At 42.5% G+C, this 16,113-nt stretch overlaps 1 protein-coding gene across 2 annotated transcripts in view; it reads right to left on the bottom strand.

Moving 5' to 3' along the window:
- Positions 1–11,535: 11,535 nt before the first annotated feature.
- Positions 11,536–16,113, bottom strand: part of mrc2 (mannose receptor, C type 2) — a 30,713-nt gene continuing 26,135 nt past the window's right edge. For both annotated transcript variants that reach the window (XM_058653196.1, XM_058653197.1), the window contains 4 exons: positions 15,948–16,061; positions 15,431–15,610; positions 14,022–14,045; positions 11,536–13,925 (listed from right to left, as the gene is read on the bottom strand). In XM_058653196.1, coding sequence (XP_058509179.1) covers positions 13,705–13,925; positions 14,022–14,045; positions 15,431–15,610; positions 15,948–16,061 — 539 coding nt within the window. In that variant the 3' untranslated portion in view covers positions 11,536–13,704. The remainder of the gene's footprint in view (positions 13,926–14,021; positions 14,046–15,430; positions 15,611–15,947; positions 16,062–16,113) is intronic.

Genomic DNA, 16,113 nt, shown 5'->3' with positions numbered 1-16,113 from the left:
CAAGTGCTTGTTTGCACTCAAATTTCACTCGAGTTTGTTGCTTTTATCCATCTAAGATGATTGTACATTTACTTTTACTGAGGAATCTGAGCATGTGACTATCTCTAGTTTATTTCAAACATCTGTTAATGCAATGAGAGTCTGTCTGTCTGTCTGTCTGTCTGCCTGTCTGTTAGGGCACCAGTGTGTGCAGTGCTGACTTTGACATTATTTGGATAAGAAATGGAGGAGATACTTGTAAAAAATAAATAAAACAGGCACACATTGAACAGTGACTAAGTTACACTGAATGATTGATTAGATATCGTGGTATCTCTTTTGACAACGAACAAAAAGGAAGCTACCACTCGCAAGAACCACAAGAACAGTGTTGCACTCTCACAGAGAAGAAAGTTCTCATAGATCATTTTTAAACTTAATAGACAGTGCACTCTTCCTTTTGTCTCAAAGTTCCTTGAAGATAAGGGATGAGGGGAATTAGAGCGGAGGCCTAGCGAACTCGGTGTGTGAAGGTTCAGAGACGGGTGATATATCGTCACAGAGATGTTGGCTCTGTGTGACTTATTACTCGTCTAAAGCTTTTTCATGTAGTAGAAAAATCTTCATGTCTTCTTCTACCTTGATGTTCATAGTGCCGGCTCTGTGGGAGATGATGGACAGTCAGCCTGTGAACTACAGGCAATGCTGTCTGTTCTGTCTCAGCGTCTCGGCTTTGCTATTCGTCTCTTCTGGCAGTCGGGGTCTCTGCAACAGGGAAGCAACATTGCCTTTCATTGTTACCTCACTGGCTTCATCTCGCTGGAGCTCGTTCCAGTTGAGCAGCCATGACATTTTGAGGGTTGTTCGATTTGTGTTCGCGGGGTTGAGCAGCCAGAAATGATGTGTGTGTACACAAACTTTGTGCTTTTGGGGAATGTTTGCCGGGCTATTCTGGGACGGGAGCATGGGAAAATGTTGATTACCACATGTTGCAGGTAAATGTCAGAACAGAAAAGACCTTTTCTTTGAAACATTGCAAAAGTGTGTGGCTTCAAGTTCATATGAGATGATTAAACAACACCGGGGAAAACTGGTGTGTGAGTGAGTTGAGTTGAGTACAAATGTGTTCATAACTCTGGAAGGTCAATCATTTCATCTTTGTTAAACCTCCAAAATACAGAGTTTGGGTCACAAAAAATGTGTGTGCGTTTATCTTAAAAGGAAACACAGTCGCTCATTATGTTGCGTTACATTTGCGTTTGTAAAAATTCAACTTTACAAATAAAGTTACAAGGATTTGCTCACTTTTTGCTGTTCCTTATACATTAAAGCTGCTCACTTCATGGTGTCAAGAAGTTTTGGTGTATAATATACAAAGTTAGTGGCATAGTGTGCAGTAGTAGGGTCTAAGGATAGAAGGTGACACTCGCTGTACAGACTGTAAAGCCCTTCAAAATTGTGTTTGTGATGTTGAGTTGTATAAATTAAACTGACTTGACTTAATTAATAACAGAAACAATTAGTGCTGGCTTAAACTGGAATTACCTGACCAAACTGGAAGTCAGGAGTCTCTTGTTACTATGGATTTAAAGCTACATTTTTGCAATGTGACAATTTTCTCTCACATATAGTTTGTCACCAAGATCTAATGAGTGGCTGGCAAGAAGGTTACCGGTTCAAATCCTGGTTCGACTGTGGGCCTTTGTGGAGTTTGCGTGTGTGAATGGGTTCTCTCTGGGTTCTCTCTGGGTTCTCTCTGGGTTCTGTCTGGGTTCTGTCTGGGTTCTCTCTGGGTTCTCTCTGGGTTCTCTCTGGGTTCTCTCTGGGTTCTCTGGTTTCCTCCGGTACAAAAACACGCAGATGTTAATTGAGAGGATGGTGAATGCTTGTTTGTCTCTGTGTGTTGGAACTGTGATGGACTGGTCATCTGTCCAGGTTGAACCTCGCCTTCCACTCAATGTCGGCAGTGACTGGTTCCATCCGCCTTGTGGAGAATAAAGAGATAAACAACGAGTGAGAGGCTAATGATTTCATGACTAATAGGTGTAACTATTGCAATATGCTTTTCTCTATCTTGCCAAAAAGAACCCTGCTGACTGACAAACACCTGCTTGTTTTAATATGATATCATAGAGCCAGAATCTTCAGCTCTGCCACTGGTTTTCCCACAAAACCAGTGGAGAAGCTGCGTTTAGCTCCCAAAACTGTGGAACACCGTGGCCATGCAGCCACATCAGACGGATATCTTTAAAAAACAAGCATTTTGGTGGACACAGGACGCCTTCGCTTCTCTTTTTCTGCCTTTTAACATTGTTGACTTTTATGGATGCTTTTAAATCACCGCCTTTTATTGGATGTTTTATCTTTTATATTTCCCCCCCCCTGCATGCTCTTTAAAACCAGAATCACTTTCCATACTATATTTTTTATTTATCTGTTTATGCACGTTCTCTTCTTATAATCTTGAAAAAAATATGTATTGTGAAACATTTTAAGGTGCACTTATATATGAAAGATGCTCTATAAATAAATGTATAATTACTATTATTTTACTACATCCTGATGGTGCTCACTGTATCTCACCATACAATGCAGTATAACAGAGTTATGGAATAATTCACCTTGTGGCGCTAATGTGCTGTCACATTCTAACTTGAAGCCTTCGCGTGGTCGTAAATATCACGCAGCTGCTTCTCTGTGGCAAAGTCAGTCGTCCTCATAATCACCAGCAACAGCAACAGTGTACGCCTCATCATTGCTCCACCTCTTCCCACTCACGCACTCCTCTCCACTCCATGTCCTGGCTCCCACCCCTCGCTCTCAGACAGAGAAACTCATTATAGGTAAGGATAAGATCGATCTAGTATTGTGGGGGGTGGAGGATGGGGAGGGGCTCCGGCCCAGCAATGTATGCCCAACAATGGAGCTTGTCTCTGCATACGCTGTCTCCCTCACAGAGGAAAACACTCAAAGCTGCAAACCACTGGGTGACACACGCACAGAGTCTGGCTTCCATGACGTCTGAAGAGATTACACTGACTTTCATTCATTTCCTGGACACTCACTCCAACCTTAACCTCATCCTAACCACCACATGTCTTCACCTTGAAATGTAACAATCTACATTACGGGAACTTGCTTTTTGTCCCAACAATGCGATCGTGTAAACAGATGCCTAACCCTAAACCTAATTCTAAACTAGATCCAGGTCTTAACACACATTTAAGGTGTGACAGAAGGAAGGACAGGCCAAAATGTCCTCACTTTCATAAAATGTCCTCGCTTCCGGAGGTTTATAGGTTTTTTTGGTGTTCACAAAGACAAAAGTAGTGGAGTCCAGCTCAACCTGAGTTGAACGCCATAGAGTAAAAGTAGGTTTTTAAGGAAGATTTAAAATGCTCAACAGTCTGGGCAGGGCGTGTCCAACATCTGAACATTCATACATGTTTTGATGGTCAAAGGAAATCCACGCAAACTCTGCACAGAAAGGTCCCAGACCCTGGAATTAAACCCAGCATCTTCTTGTGAGACAATACATAGACCAACACTCTGAAAACCAGGATTTAACCCAATCAACAGCCCTTTTAAGGTGTGACAGAACATGGGGACCAGCCAAAATCCCCTCAAAAGTCAGATATGGTCTTCACAAAGATATATAAACACGAGTGAACACACACATCCAGCCATGGGTGCACATCTTCTAACTTACATAAAAACAAATGGATTAGGGAAGTACTTGTTAGTGCAGCCTGCACCCACAGAAATCTGCAGATGGCAGGTCAATAATGGGATTAAGCCAAGAAGCTCTTTGGTCAGAGAGATAGTTCGATTATCTTAAAAATGCATGCACATACACACACACAGAGAAACACAAGAGTACATTTATGTACTCTGTGTCATTCTGAGAAATCTGCTGCACAACAGGAGAGAACGGTCGCAGTAATGGAACACCCCCGACCCGCCTAACATTTTTATTCTGAAGGCTGAAGCGTTCTCGTCTAAGTGGGTTTGCTTCCACAGGAGAAGGCAGCGCCTCCTGCCATTGCCCTGGAAACCAGTGAGAGTAAACACAAGCGGGATTGGGTTGTTGCTCTGCGGCGCGTCTTCACAGTGGCCTCATCTCACTTCTCAGCCTATCTTTATTTCCCAGAGGGATAATATTGGCCTCAGTATCTGCTCCCCAGACTCAGGAATCCTCGGCTCCTCCAGGTGTGCGTGCACTGGAAACAAAATGTGCACACGTGTGCACTTTCAACGTTCACGCCTAATATTGTGGGGGTTAATAAGGGATTAAGCATCAAAGTAGTTAGCGGCGGAGCAGCCAAAGCTTTCCATAAATTAGCTTCACCTTTTGTCTTTATTTCCTTCCTTCGTTGAAACCGTCTTATTATTATTATTTTGGGTGGAAATCCATGCAAATGAGGATGTGTCTAATCCTGTCCCTGGCTTGCGATGATAATGGCGCCTTTTATTGTTTACAGGAGGGAATTACCATGTGGCAAGTTGACATCACTTCATTTTGTGACTTTCATTTCAAACAAAAGCCCCAAAATTCTTCAAAATGATCTCTAGGGGGTAGAAAATAGGGGAAAAAAGAATTAGAATAGCAATGAAGTATGTGAGACACAAAATAAAACACAAGTATTTGGATAATCTGATCTAAATTACAGAAGAGGATTAGGGCCAAATGTAAAATAAATAAATACATTGGAAAATAGCCTGACTTCTGAGATTAGACTCAGAATTCTGAGATTAGAGTCAAAATACTGACTTTTATTTTAAAATAAAAGTATTCTGAGATTAGACACAGGATTCTGAGATTAGTGTCAGTATTCTGACTTTTTTCTCAGAATTCTGATTGAGAAAAAGGAATGCTGAGATTAAAGATGGAATTCTGAAATTAAAGACAGAATTTTGAGATTAGAGTCAGAATTCAGATTTTTTTCAATTCAAGATTTAAAGATTTTCACTTCAGTGGAGTATTGTTTTTGTGTCTGATGTTCTTCTTGCTTGCACTTGCATATATGACCAACAGAGGCCACCAGAGTCTTGTTGCGGTGAATGGGGTGAAGTCTGCCAACTCTGATTGCCTTGTTTTTTAATTTGTTTCCAAAGTAATTCCCATGTGGCCCTAATCCTCTTCTGCACTAAACTGTATGAATCTCAACACAAGAAATATGTGATTTACTACCTCAAAATCAATCTATTTTGCTACATTAAAAAAGTGATTTGAAGGCATTTTTTTATAATTTTTGTTGCAAATCTGTCCGGTAATCTTGCTGACAAAGAAACAAAGAAACAAACATCGCCCGTTTCAAAGACGCAACGTTAGTAGTAAAAGTACAAAATTGAGTTAGTGAGACATTTTTTCAAACCTTATCTCCTGTATTTATTTATCACCTGAACATAACTGACATTGATGCAAACTGTGCAGGACCTAATTACGGCCCATAAAGGATGTTAATTACATTCCCAACAATGGCCAACAAACAAGACAACCGCGTGCAGATCCCAGACCCCCCCCTCTAAAAAAGTAAAGACTTGGAGAGTGGCCATAATTTTCTTTCACCACATGGACACCATCCATGGCCTGAGAACGAGCAGCATCCCACAGGCGAGGACGTGGTCCCATCTGCACAGAGGAGATAACTGCACCACACCCAGGCACCCACTCGTCTGCTGCCTCCACCAACCTGAGTCTGCACAGCAGTCATCCCTCTGGCCCTGCAAACATCTTTTTTTCCCTCTCTCTCTCTCTTACAACTGTCCATCACAGCACAGAACAACACACGCAGACTGATGCACGACACCGCTGCACCTCGCTGGAAAGACAAGGGGAGAGAAGAAAGACAGGAGCACAGATGAGTTTAGACAGCAACGTGACAGCAAAATGTTTTTTCCCCCCCTTCCTTCTCTTCCTGCTCTCGTCTTGGTGCCGAGTGTGTGAGTAACTCACTTTGATGTGTACGGCCTGTGATTTGGACTAAAGATTAAAGTGCGTATAAGACTAAAAATGTCTCTTCTGACAATGTGGCCCCACAGGGAAATGAGTTCCTAACCATCCTGCCACATTTGAATGTTTAATAAAACATGTTTAAAAATGAATTAAATGGATAATAAATGAATAAAAACGCTGCAGGATCCGAACACACACACACACACACACACACACACAGTGTGGTGACTGTCAGTGCAGTTTGTACAGAATGTAAACAGATGAACAAACATGTAGAGAAGTGACATTTTCACTGTTTTGGTTCAAGCACCTGCAGCCTCACAGCAGGAGGCCGCTCTTACTTTCTCTTCTTCTCCTCTAATTTATTTCCTCATCTTTAGGAATTTAAAATACAGCGGCGGTGATTTTGCATTGAGGGAAGACAACATTCAGCGTGTGGTTTAGATATATCATTACAGCGAAGTTGTCTAACATAAATAGTGTTTGTGACGAGGAGAATCTCTGCACCACGCTTGTTTTCATTTCCATTACTTGGGACTAAAAATCAATGGCTGATTCCTGGGTTCTCAGCTGGGAGTGAAGTGAAGCGTCTGTGCGCATGTCAGTGTTTACTGCAAAGTGTTTATCAGGCGACCCACTGGCCACTGGCCGAGGAGATTATTATATTGACTCCACACTCTCACACAGTTTGAAGGATTTCGGGGCAACGACAACAAGGATCCCGCGGTGACAACAGGTGGATGGAGAGCTTTCGTGTACTGAGGGATGACACACCAGAAGCAATAACCTTTATATAAAGTGATGCAGGCGCAAGTGCACTGAGCACCTATAACAGACCTCAGTTTTGGTTTCACCCACATTACAGCCACAAAATTAGCTTTTCATCGATATCCAGATAGTTTGGAGTTTATTACGTGGAGTTTTGATTTAATCTGTGGAACCGTCTAGGGTGTAAGGACTAGTGACATTTAAAGGTGATAAGCTGCAGTGTGCAACAAGCAGAGGACTCCCTTTCCCATGTGCGTTCCCATATATAGATCCTCCTTTAAAAAAAAGTGTGTTACAAGAACCAAACAAATGTTATTTTAAAGTGATATCAAATGGTGCATAAAATGTGTGGGTTTTCTCCGGGTTCTCCGGTTTCCTCTAAACTGGACACTCTAAATTCACCGTGAGTGTGAGAGTGAATGGTTGTACCCCGCCTTTCGCCCTCTGACCTGCAACCCTAATGTGGAGGATAAAGCAGTAGAAGAAGAGTGAGTGAGTGATAACAAAGTGGTGCCACACAGCGGAGTAGTGGCTGGCACTGTTGCCTCACAGCCAAGAAGGTCACTGCCTCAAATCCTGGTTCAACTGAGGGCCTTTGTGTATGTTGGTTTTCTCTGGGTGTTGGCCTGGCGACCGGTCCAGGGTGTGACCCCGCCTTTCATCCCACGTCAGCTGGGATTGGCTCTAGTCCCCTTGCGGCCGTCATGTGGAGGATAAAGCAGAAGAAAATGAGTGAGTGATTAAAAACATACTTATGGGTAGTTTATTCAATTTCTGCCAATAAACCATCCTAAATGTTACACAGTGGCCACGTAGAACAAAATGGTACGTTGAAAATGATTTGTTACTGGACACTAAGCTGTGATATTCCTTCTTTTTTATATATATGAAAGTCATTTTTCAGTCCAAATCCATTTACCTCCCTGGCATTAGGAAATGCGAGGCAATGTGAGGATGTGCAATATACTGTGAGAGGATAGAAATTCGTCAACCTTCACTGATTTTTCTATACCATTTATACGGTGAGAGGCAATGTCTTTAAAAAAATGTTGAATCACATCAGGCTTTTGTTGGCGATGCTGCGAATCAATGCCTTCACAACCACAACCTGGTGTTTAAAATACCAGATTTTCACCCGTGTGATGAATTGCAGACATTACGGACGTTCCCTTCCAGTTACTTTACCGCGAGGCGGTTTCTAAATTGAGTTTTCCCTGAAAAGTACATGATGATATATTGTATATCAATAACCGAGAAATAGACTCATATTGAGAAATACATTACAGTTTTATGGTGCTATTACAAACTTCAGCACTATCTGTAAAGCTGCACACTGAGGTGAACCAACCTTTATCTTTATTTTGAGGCATTTGTGAGCTTAATGGTTTATTCTGGTTATTGCTAGTGTCATCGCAGTCTCTTGAGTTCCCCAAATGTCTATTTTTTTCAGTGGTTTTTAAGTCATATCACTGACTCTTACACTCTACAAAATTGAATTAAAGCTGCAAGCAGCGTTGTGCGGCACCCAATTGCTGACATGGTGTTGGGATGAAGTACGTGTCTGTAGACGGGTCGGTCTCTTGTGTCACATATGACGTTTGACGAACTCCAAATTCAAAACGGCCGACTTCCTGTTGAGTCGAAGTCATAGCTCAATGGTGTTTTTGTTTTCGGCCTGCTCCATAGGCGTTTGACCTGAGGGGGCGCTACTTGGCCATTTTGCATTGTTTTTTTCCGCTTGTTCTGATTTGTGTGCCACTTTTTCGTCTGTTTTCATGCACGTTAAGGTCAAATTTAGGGTCAAAATCGAGATCCTTTGGGGAGAAAAAGGAAAATAATAACTACATGACGAACAATAGATCCTCGGGCCCTAACAACTATCCTAGACAAACACCTCTTTTACTTCTGCTCATCTCACCCATGACCCAATTACATCACTAACTACACACAGATTGGATTATGGCACTTTTTGTATATGTCAGAATACCATGTTTTTAAAAAAACAAGGTTGGTTGCACAGGCGGTCAATAGAAAGGGCAAAAGTATCAAATCGCAAAGATTAAACACGAGGAAAACATGAATGAAACACTGGACGCAGACAAGACAAACTGGCAGAAACTGAAAGGAGAGCAGCGGCTAAATACCGAGGTTAGTTAACTGGACACAGCTGACAGGAACGAGGGAGGAGCAGGTAAAGACACGGCGGAAAACATGCGTCATGAAAATAAAACAAATTAGGAACAACGTTAGCGAAACATGACGTGACTTTAGAGGTGATGTTACACACACATGGACCAGCGTATGACAACACACTGACGTGCACCAGCAGACAGTCCAAGGTTTCGAACAAATCCTTTCACTTTAATCATTCATGTTGTTTTGTAGATTCAAAAAAAGAACCAAAGTGCTGTTTGGTTAAAAGCCTGTGTCGTTTTTCCTTTAAAAACATGTTTTATATAGAACCGGTTTTGGAGCATGTTCCACTTCTGAGAAAAAGATGATCATTTCTTTCCTTTCAAAGGCTCCTCTTGTTTACAGAATCCTCTGTTACTCCCTCTCTCTCTCTCTCTCTCTCTCTCTCTCCTCCATTGCCAGACCAACAGCTGCTTCTCCCTTGGCCAGCGTCCAAATGGACGACTGAGGAGAGTGAATGGGTTTTTAATTTCACTTGTTAACGCTGTTTTCTCTCTGGTTCCTCCCTCACTCTCAGCTGCAGTGCCAACACTGTTAAGACAGGAAGAAGGGAAGTAAACAGCAGTTTATGGCCGTCACAAGAGCAGGATCCTAACACCAAACCCTCAAATTAAGAGGGCGTTGATTAGACGTGAGCCGAGATATTTGAGGCTTTCCATCTCATTTCCCTCCTCATCTCATGGTTAATTGGTCTAGAAGTGTTTTTTACTTGAAGTGTCTCGAGGAGGCATGAAGCAGTGGTTATTGTTCCTGTGTTCCTGCCACAGCAGAGACCTCCACCATCGCCGCTGCTGCTGTCCAAAACCCCTGACAGGTGCATTCAGGACGCCTCAGGCAAGATGGCTGCTTCACAGGCTGCGTTTCAACCTTTCTCCACCTGACAGTGACACATTTAAACTGCCCTCCCACAGAGTTCTGACTAAAAAAAGGTTAAAAGCTGGACGACTGACAAAATAACAAAACAAAAACATTATGATTAAAAATGGCTGGAAACATCTCAGGCTGACATTCTAATTTGTAATTTGTTTTTTCCCCTTCAGCTGTTGCCATGGAGACAAATCATTAATGAAGTATACTGTATGTTTTTGAAACACACCTGAATTAAATTTTTATTTGTATTTTTTTAAAAGTGTGCAGGAATTGTGGTAAATAGGGAAAGTAACAGACGTGTGGGCATCAAGTCATTTGTCTCCAAAGGTCCACAGCCAGACGCCCTGAGTTCACCTCACTTTACACTGAGGACAACAGAGAACAGAAGCACTTAAGAACAGTAATAGACTCAACACAACAAGTTACAGGACTTTTGGTGGAGTCGTGTCTGCGATTCGACAGAAAAGTTTCCTCACACCACAGAGACACACTTTAAAAACAACAGACGACTGGTCCGGGAGGCTTATGAATACAATAACAGCTGAAATACATAACCACGGGACGCTTTAAACAGATTGCCTGAGACGCACTGTTGGATGAGTTCTGACACCCCGTTCTAAGTGAGACAGATTACACAGAGCCAGTTTAATTTGAATAACAAGCAGTTAACCGGCTCAGATGTGATGATGCAGAGGTGCAGATATCTTCTTTTTTTTATGTGTGTTTGGTGAGGAAAAGGCCACAAGTTTCTATCACACCAGATGTTGTTGCCGGGTTAAAATATAGTATACTTTTCTCCATGTTGGCCTCGCATGATCCAGCTGTGGGATGGAGACCCACTCACACTCACAGGCCACTTTATTAGGGACACCTGTTCAGCCAGTTCTATGGCAGCAACTCAGCCTGTACGAGGCCAAGACACCCTACTGAAGTTCATCAGAATGTGGAAGAATTAAAGAGTGATTAAAGAGACTTTGGTGACAGACGGGCTGCTCTAAATATTTCATATGAATCAATAATATGTCAGAAACGGGGAAACTTATCAAGTGAGGTGTACAAAGGAGCTTCTCTGTACACGCTTTATTTGTGGTCCATGAGTGTACATGAGAAAAGGAGCAATTAATGAATGACTTTAATAAAATTGCAAATGAACATTTAGAACTGATTTATACATTTAATAACCTTAAGACAGTTTTATTGTCTTTATTACTTGGCTACTGCACCTATAACGTAATTTGCACATATATTTGTATTTATGTATTTCATATTGTTGGTTTGGTCATTTTCTTTACAGTCATTATGGGTTGTTTTTTTTCCAGGTCTCCTGGAATTAACTCATACCTGATTAAAGAAACTTGGCCTGGTGATTAAACCTGATTTAACAATGGTGACGTTTTCATAGATGGTGCAATAGTGGTCTGTGATAGTCAAGGGTCAACACGACCAGGAGCTGCCTAACAAAGCAGACGAGGTGTGCCCTCTTGTGGATAAACATCAGCATTGCAGTCAACTTTTCACACAGTGGATTTAGAATTTTTGCACTGAATTTGTCTCACACACAAGCCAGGTGCCGAGGGAGCAATGGGGAGATTGGGTGCCTGGCTCAGGGGCACCACAGCCCGTGGTCCTTCCCGGGATTGAACCAGCAACTTTGGAACCGACCTTGGAAACCTGACCGCAAAGTTTACTAACCACATCATTACTAACAGTTACCAGTGTTGTCTTCGTGTTATCTTTCTTTCGTGAATAATCCGCAAATAACTATGATGTCAGTGGCTTTGAGAACATGGACTTTATTCAGTTCATATAAAAGTGACACACAAACGTTTGGAAAGACAAACAAACAAACAAAAAAAGTCTGAACAGATTCTTCAGGTAATTAATATTCACAGGGACATGAGCCGTCCTGCATCGCCACGGGGCTGCTGCTGCTGCTGCTACGTCACCACATCACCACTGGAGTTCACATCTCCTGCACGTGGCCACAGACCTGTGCAGTTAACAACCAGCAGAGGCCGGGGTAAGCCTGGGACAAACCACTGCACCCTTTGCTCAACTCCTTTCCCTGCTTTTTTCCCCCTCTCTTCCTACATCCATAACTCCTCCTTTTTTTTTCTTCTTCTTCATCTGGTTTTTTCAATCCTCATTGTGACCCTTCATATCCCTGAGCCCTCCTTCTCTGATTGGTTCCAGACATGCCACTGAGCTCTTCTTGCCGACTCAACATTCCACAGCTGGAGACTGCACACACACACACACACACACACGGACACACACACGTTCCTATTTACTCTTTCTCTAAATACCTTCCCCCTCTATCTTAGTCCAACTCAAAGAGCAAAAAAAGGGAGATTTTTTTTCACAGCCTCAGACTGAAAAGGTTCCAAAGCATTCCTCTAGGCAGGAAAACAGAAATGCACTCAGAGGCAAGAGCTGAGGGAAAAAGAGAAAGAGGAGGCAATTCTGGTCATTACTGAAGCACAAATGTGAAATCTTACAAAAAGGTAGAAACAAAGAGAGAATTGGAGAAAGTTATGAAAGAGTGAACTCTTTTTTTTTAAGTCTTAAACTCCCACTCTTTGTGCATGAGGGATGTTTTCCTTTGTGGGTAAAAGAAGAAGAAGACGTTTCCAAATGTCTTCACCAGTTGTAGTAGATTGAAAACACATAATGAAACCTATGCTAGTGAAAATATACGAGTGGTCCATAGAAATGATAAATCAGGCCAAATCAGTGCCAAATTGCAGACCTTTTCTTCATGGTGAAAACAAGGAAAATTACGGTCAGTAAAAGTGCTGAATCAGCTCCAGATGGTGGCGCGAGGAGCCAAAACAAACACAAGTCAGGAAACACAAAGCTGCAACTGTGTCTTAAAGGATCACGAACAAAGGCGAGCGGAGGACTGAGACTGACCTGGATCAAGATAATAAAGGAAAGTGCCAAAATGTACACGGAGCCATAGATGCTGAGAGACAGCTCTACGTCCCGCTGAAACCAAAAGAGACAACGCAACCTATTTAAAGACCAGCTTTCAATACTAACTTCTACTTATGTGCACAATTGTAGTGTGCTGCCCTCAGACGCTTTAAGGTCACTGGTCCCGGTCGTCTTCCACACGTTCACATTTTGGACCTCTTCCTACTTTGCTCGTCTGACAGCTGGTGCTGACGTGTCGCGTCAGAAAAGGAGGAGAGAAGCAGGCTCACAAAAAAAAGAAACCACGCACACACATCATCCGTGACAGCTCTCCACAGCTGCAGAGGTAAGGACAATTCGATGGCAAGGACATGAACGCAACGCAACAACAAAACACACGTCAAGTTCTGGTTCTGGTAAATACAGTCATGGCAAAGAAGATTACAAAGGCTTATGGGTGAATTTGGTCCTGGCGGAGACTGATTGTGTATTAAGAGGGCAGAGACAAGTCCTTTAGTTGTGTTTTGTGAGTCTTTCAATCAAAATGGGAACAAGAAAGGATATATACACCAAGCAAAAGATTTACGCTGGCACCGGGGGAAGACGGCGAGGAGTCATTTCATTAAAAATGATTTTTGGTTGAACTTTTCCAGCTGCAATAAAACCAAACTCCCAGGAGATCCATTCACAGCCTCCATGCATGCTGTGTGGAGAAAAGTCGTACATATAGAATGATTTGTCTGGAGAGAAATTACTTAAACTGTTAAGTCTTGGCAAAAAAAAACCCAAAGTGACTGAAAAAAGCCTGGGATTCAATTTAAAAACTAAAATATCTGCTGCGCTCTACACAGCCCCTCAACGCAGGGGGGAAAATCTTTCTTCTTCTTTTTGTTTTTTTTCAGGGTTTAAAACATAAATGCCGCGATGAGTTTTTTGAGTCAACACATTGAAATCAACCTCTCTTGTGTGTCAGGTCAGATCCAGTCTAGTCTGATGGCCGGACGCTCCAAAGTCACTCGCCGCTACTCCGCCTGCTCGTTCAGCTCCATGTCTGACACCAGGATGTTCTTCTCGATCTGCTCGCCGTTGGTGGAGCTGGTGCGGCTGTAGCGAGCGCCTTCGTAGGAACCCCGCGACCCGAGAGTCCGCCGTCGGTACAAGAAGATCACGCCGACGATCAGCACCACCAGCACCAGGCCCGTCACTATGATAACAATCAGGGTGGGCAGATGGTCGCTGTCCACTTGGTGAAGACAAAAGATGGAGGTCTGGATTAGCACACACACACACACTCTGCACACGGCGTACACACTATGAACATGATGATTATCATACTCACTTTTTACGGCTGAAGTTTCAGTAACTGCACATGGAAGAAGGGAGAGATAAGTCATTAATTGCTCTAATTTTAGTAATAGTTTTAATTATACCACTTTCTCACATTTTCTGTGGCTGCCTCTGTGAAAACACTAGAATTTATTCAAGGTTCCGCATGTTCTTCTTTGAAATGATAAGTCAACATTCACCGCTTGACAGGTTTGACATTAAACGCCATTTCTCGTCATCTTCATTGTCAATACAGCTTGTACTTTGAGGGTCACAGTGGGAGCCGGAGCCACTTCCAGCTGACAATGGCCGTGTGGAAAGATTGCCAGGTCCATCACAGGGCAAGTGAGGTTATAATGATAAACTATAATCCCGTCCATACACGCCAAGCACTCAAAAACATCTTCAATCACATGGAAATGGAAAAACCTGACTGTTAAAGTGTTAAAAAGTCAACAGGTGGCGATATTACCGTAACTGAAACGCCTTGTGAAGACAAAACGTCACTAACTGTTCTCAAGTCAAGTCAAGTCAAATTTTATTTATATAGCACATATACATACGGCTGAGCTGCAACCAAAGTGCTTCACAGAAAGTGCTTAAGTGCTTAAGTGCTAAATACAAAAAGACATAAAAAGAAAAGAAAAGAAAAGGGTTAAAAGACAAAGACTGATTTAGACAATTTAAAAAGTAACTAAGGGACACTTTCAGGCGCTTTAAAAAAGACAAAAAAGAAAATAAAGGAGAGAAAATAGTTAAAAGACAAAGACTGAGTTAGACAATTCTGGTTGGCAGATAAAAAAAGTCCAGTTATCAATGCAAATACTAACAGTTTTCTGACATAATTACATAATTTGGCTCATGTAAACAAATATGATGACGCCTGAGGCCACAGTTGCACACCGGTTGATGCTACAAGCCAAATTCTTAGTTGTCTCTGACAGACACTGAATAGAGATTGTGAAAAACATCATTATAGCAGGAGTTTCCCCAAAATGTGTGTTTTCAGAGATCTAACCCACAGTTTCCATGAGTTTGAAAGACCAAAACACAAAGAAAAAGCAATGTTCTCCAAAAACATTGGCCTACGTGTGGACTGGACCACAAAGACACACATTGGACAAGTCTCCATTTAATCTGAAGCCAAACGTCTTTGGACTGAGAGAAGAAGCTGGAGCACTGAGAGAAAACCATGCAAAAGCTACACCAAAAAAAAACTAGGAATCAAACCTGGAACCATGTCTCTGTGAGACACCAGTGCTCACCACTGCACTACTGTGTTAGGGTATTGTACAGTGAAACCTGGAAAACAATCGTCCTGTTGTTGCATCATTGCATCTGGTTGATTTGTGACTGAAACTCTTGGAAAAACTTGGTGTTGTATGTGTGTGTGTGTGTGTGTGTGTGTGTGTGTGTGCTTACTGCGTGGCTGTTTGCAGATGACTCCGTGCGTTCGATTCCGACATGAGCCCGGTTTCCACAGGCCGCTGTTGCTCTGGATCCAGAAGCAGGAGTTTGGAGACAGAACAGAAAATGCAAGGTCGTGTTTTTCCCAGTTGGTGAATGACATCTCTGTGTCCTCGCTCCACACCAGACCTCTGCCTGTAGCAGGAACACAAGCATGCACACAGTGAAGTCAGCCGTCTGTAGTTTTAGAACCTTCTACCCATTAGCATTCAAATCAAATGATATAACCGGGGACAATGGACATTCACATTTCACATTCATTTGACTTGAGAGAAAGTCTTTATGGAGTTCATTCTATGTAATTCATTCTTTCATGGTTGTTCTGTGAAAATTGAAACACAATTAACCTGCTCAAATGTACTAAATTAGGACATTTATCTCCAAGCATAGCAAGAGCAGCGGTATGAAATGAATGAACACGTTTGGATTTGGACTTTTGATAAGATATGGACGGGTGCGTCTGAGGCTGGACCTTTTACGCTGATGCCCAGCCAGGCTCCGTGTGCCTGCTCTGCGTAGCTCTGGATGTGTTGCCACACAAATCCATTCTCCGTTTCATCCAAGATAGTGAGAAGTTCTGCGCCCACTAGACGAGAGGGGGGGGGGGGAGGAAGATTAGACAATGGAGCAGCTCAATA

This window comes from Solea solea, chromosome 16, assembly GCF_958295425.1.
Source record: "Solea solea chromosome 16, fSolSol10.1, whole genome shotgun sequence".
Classification (NCBI taxonomy): Eukaryota; Metazoa; Chordata; class Actinopteri; order Pleuronectiformes; family Soleidae; genus Solea; species Solea solea.
The sequence above is the reverse complement of the archived record's forward strand: the minus strand, read 5'-3'. Positions and strand labels throughout refer to the sequence as shown.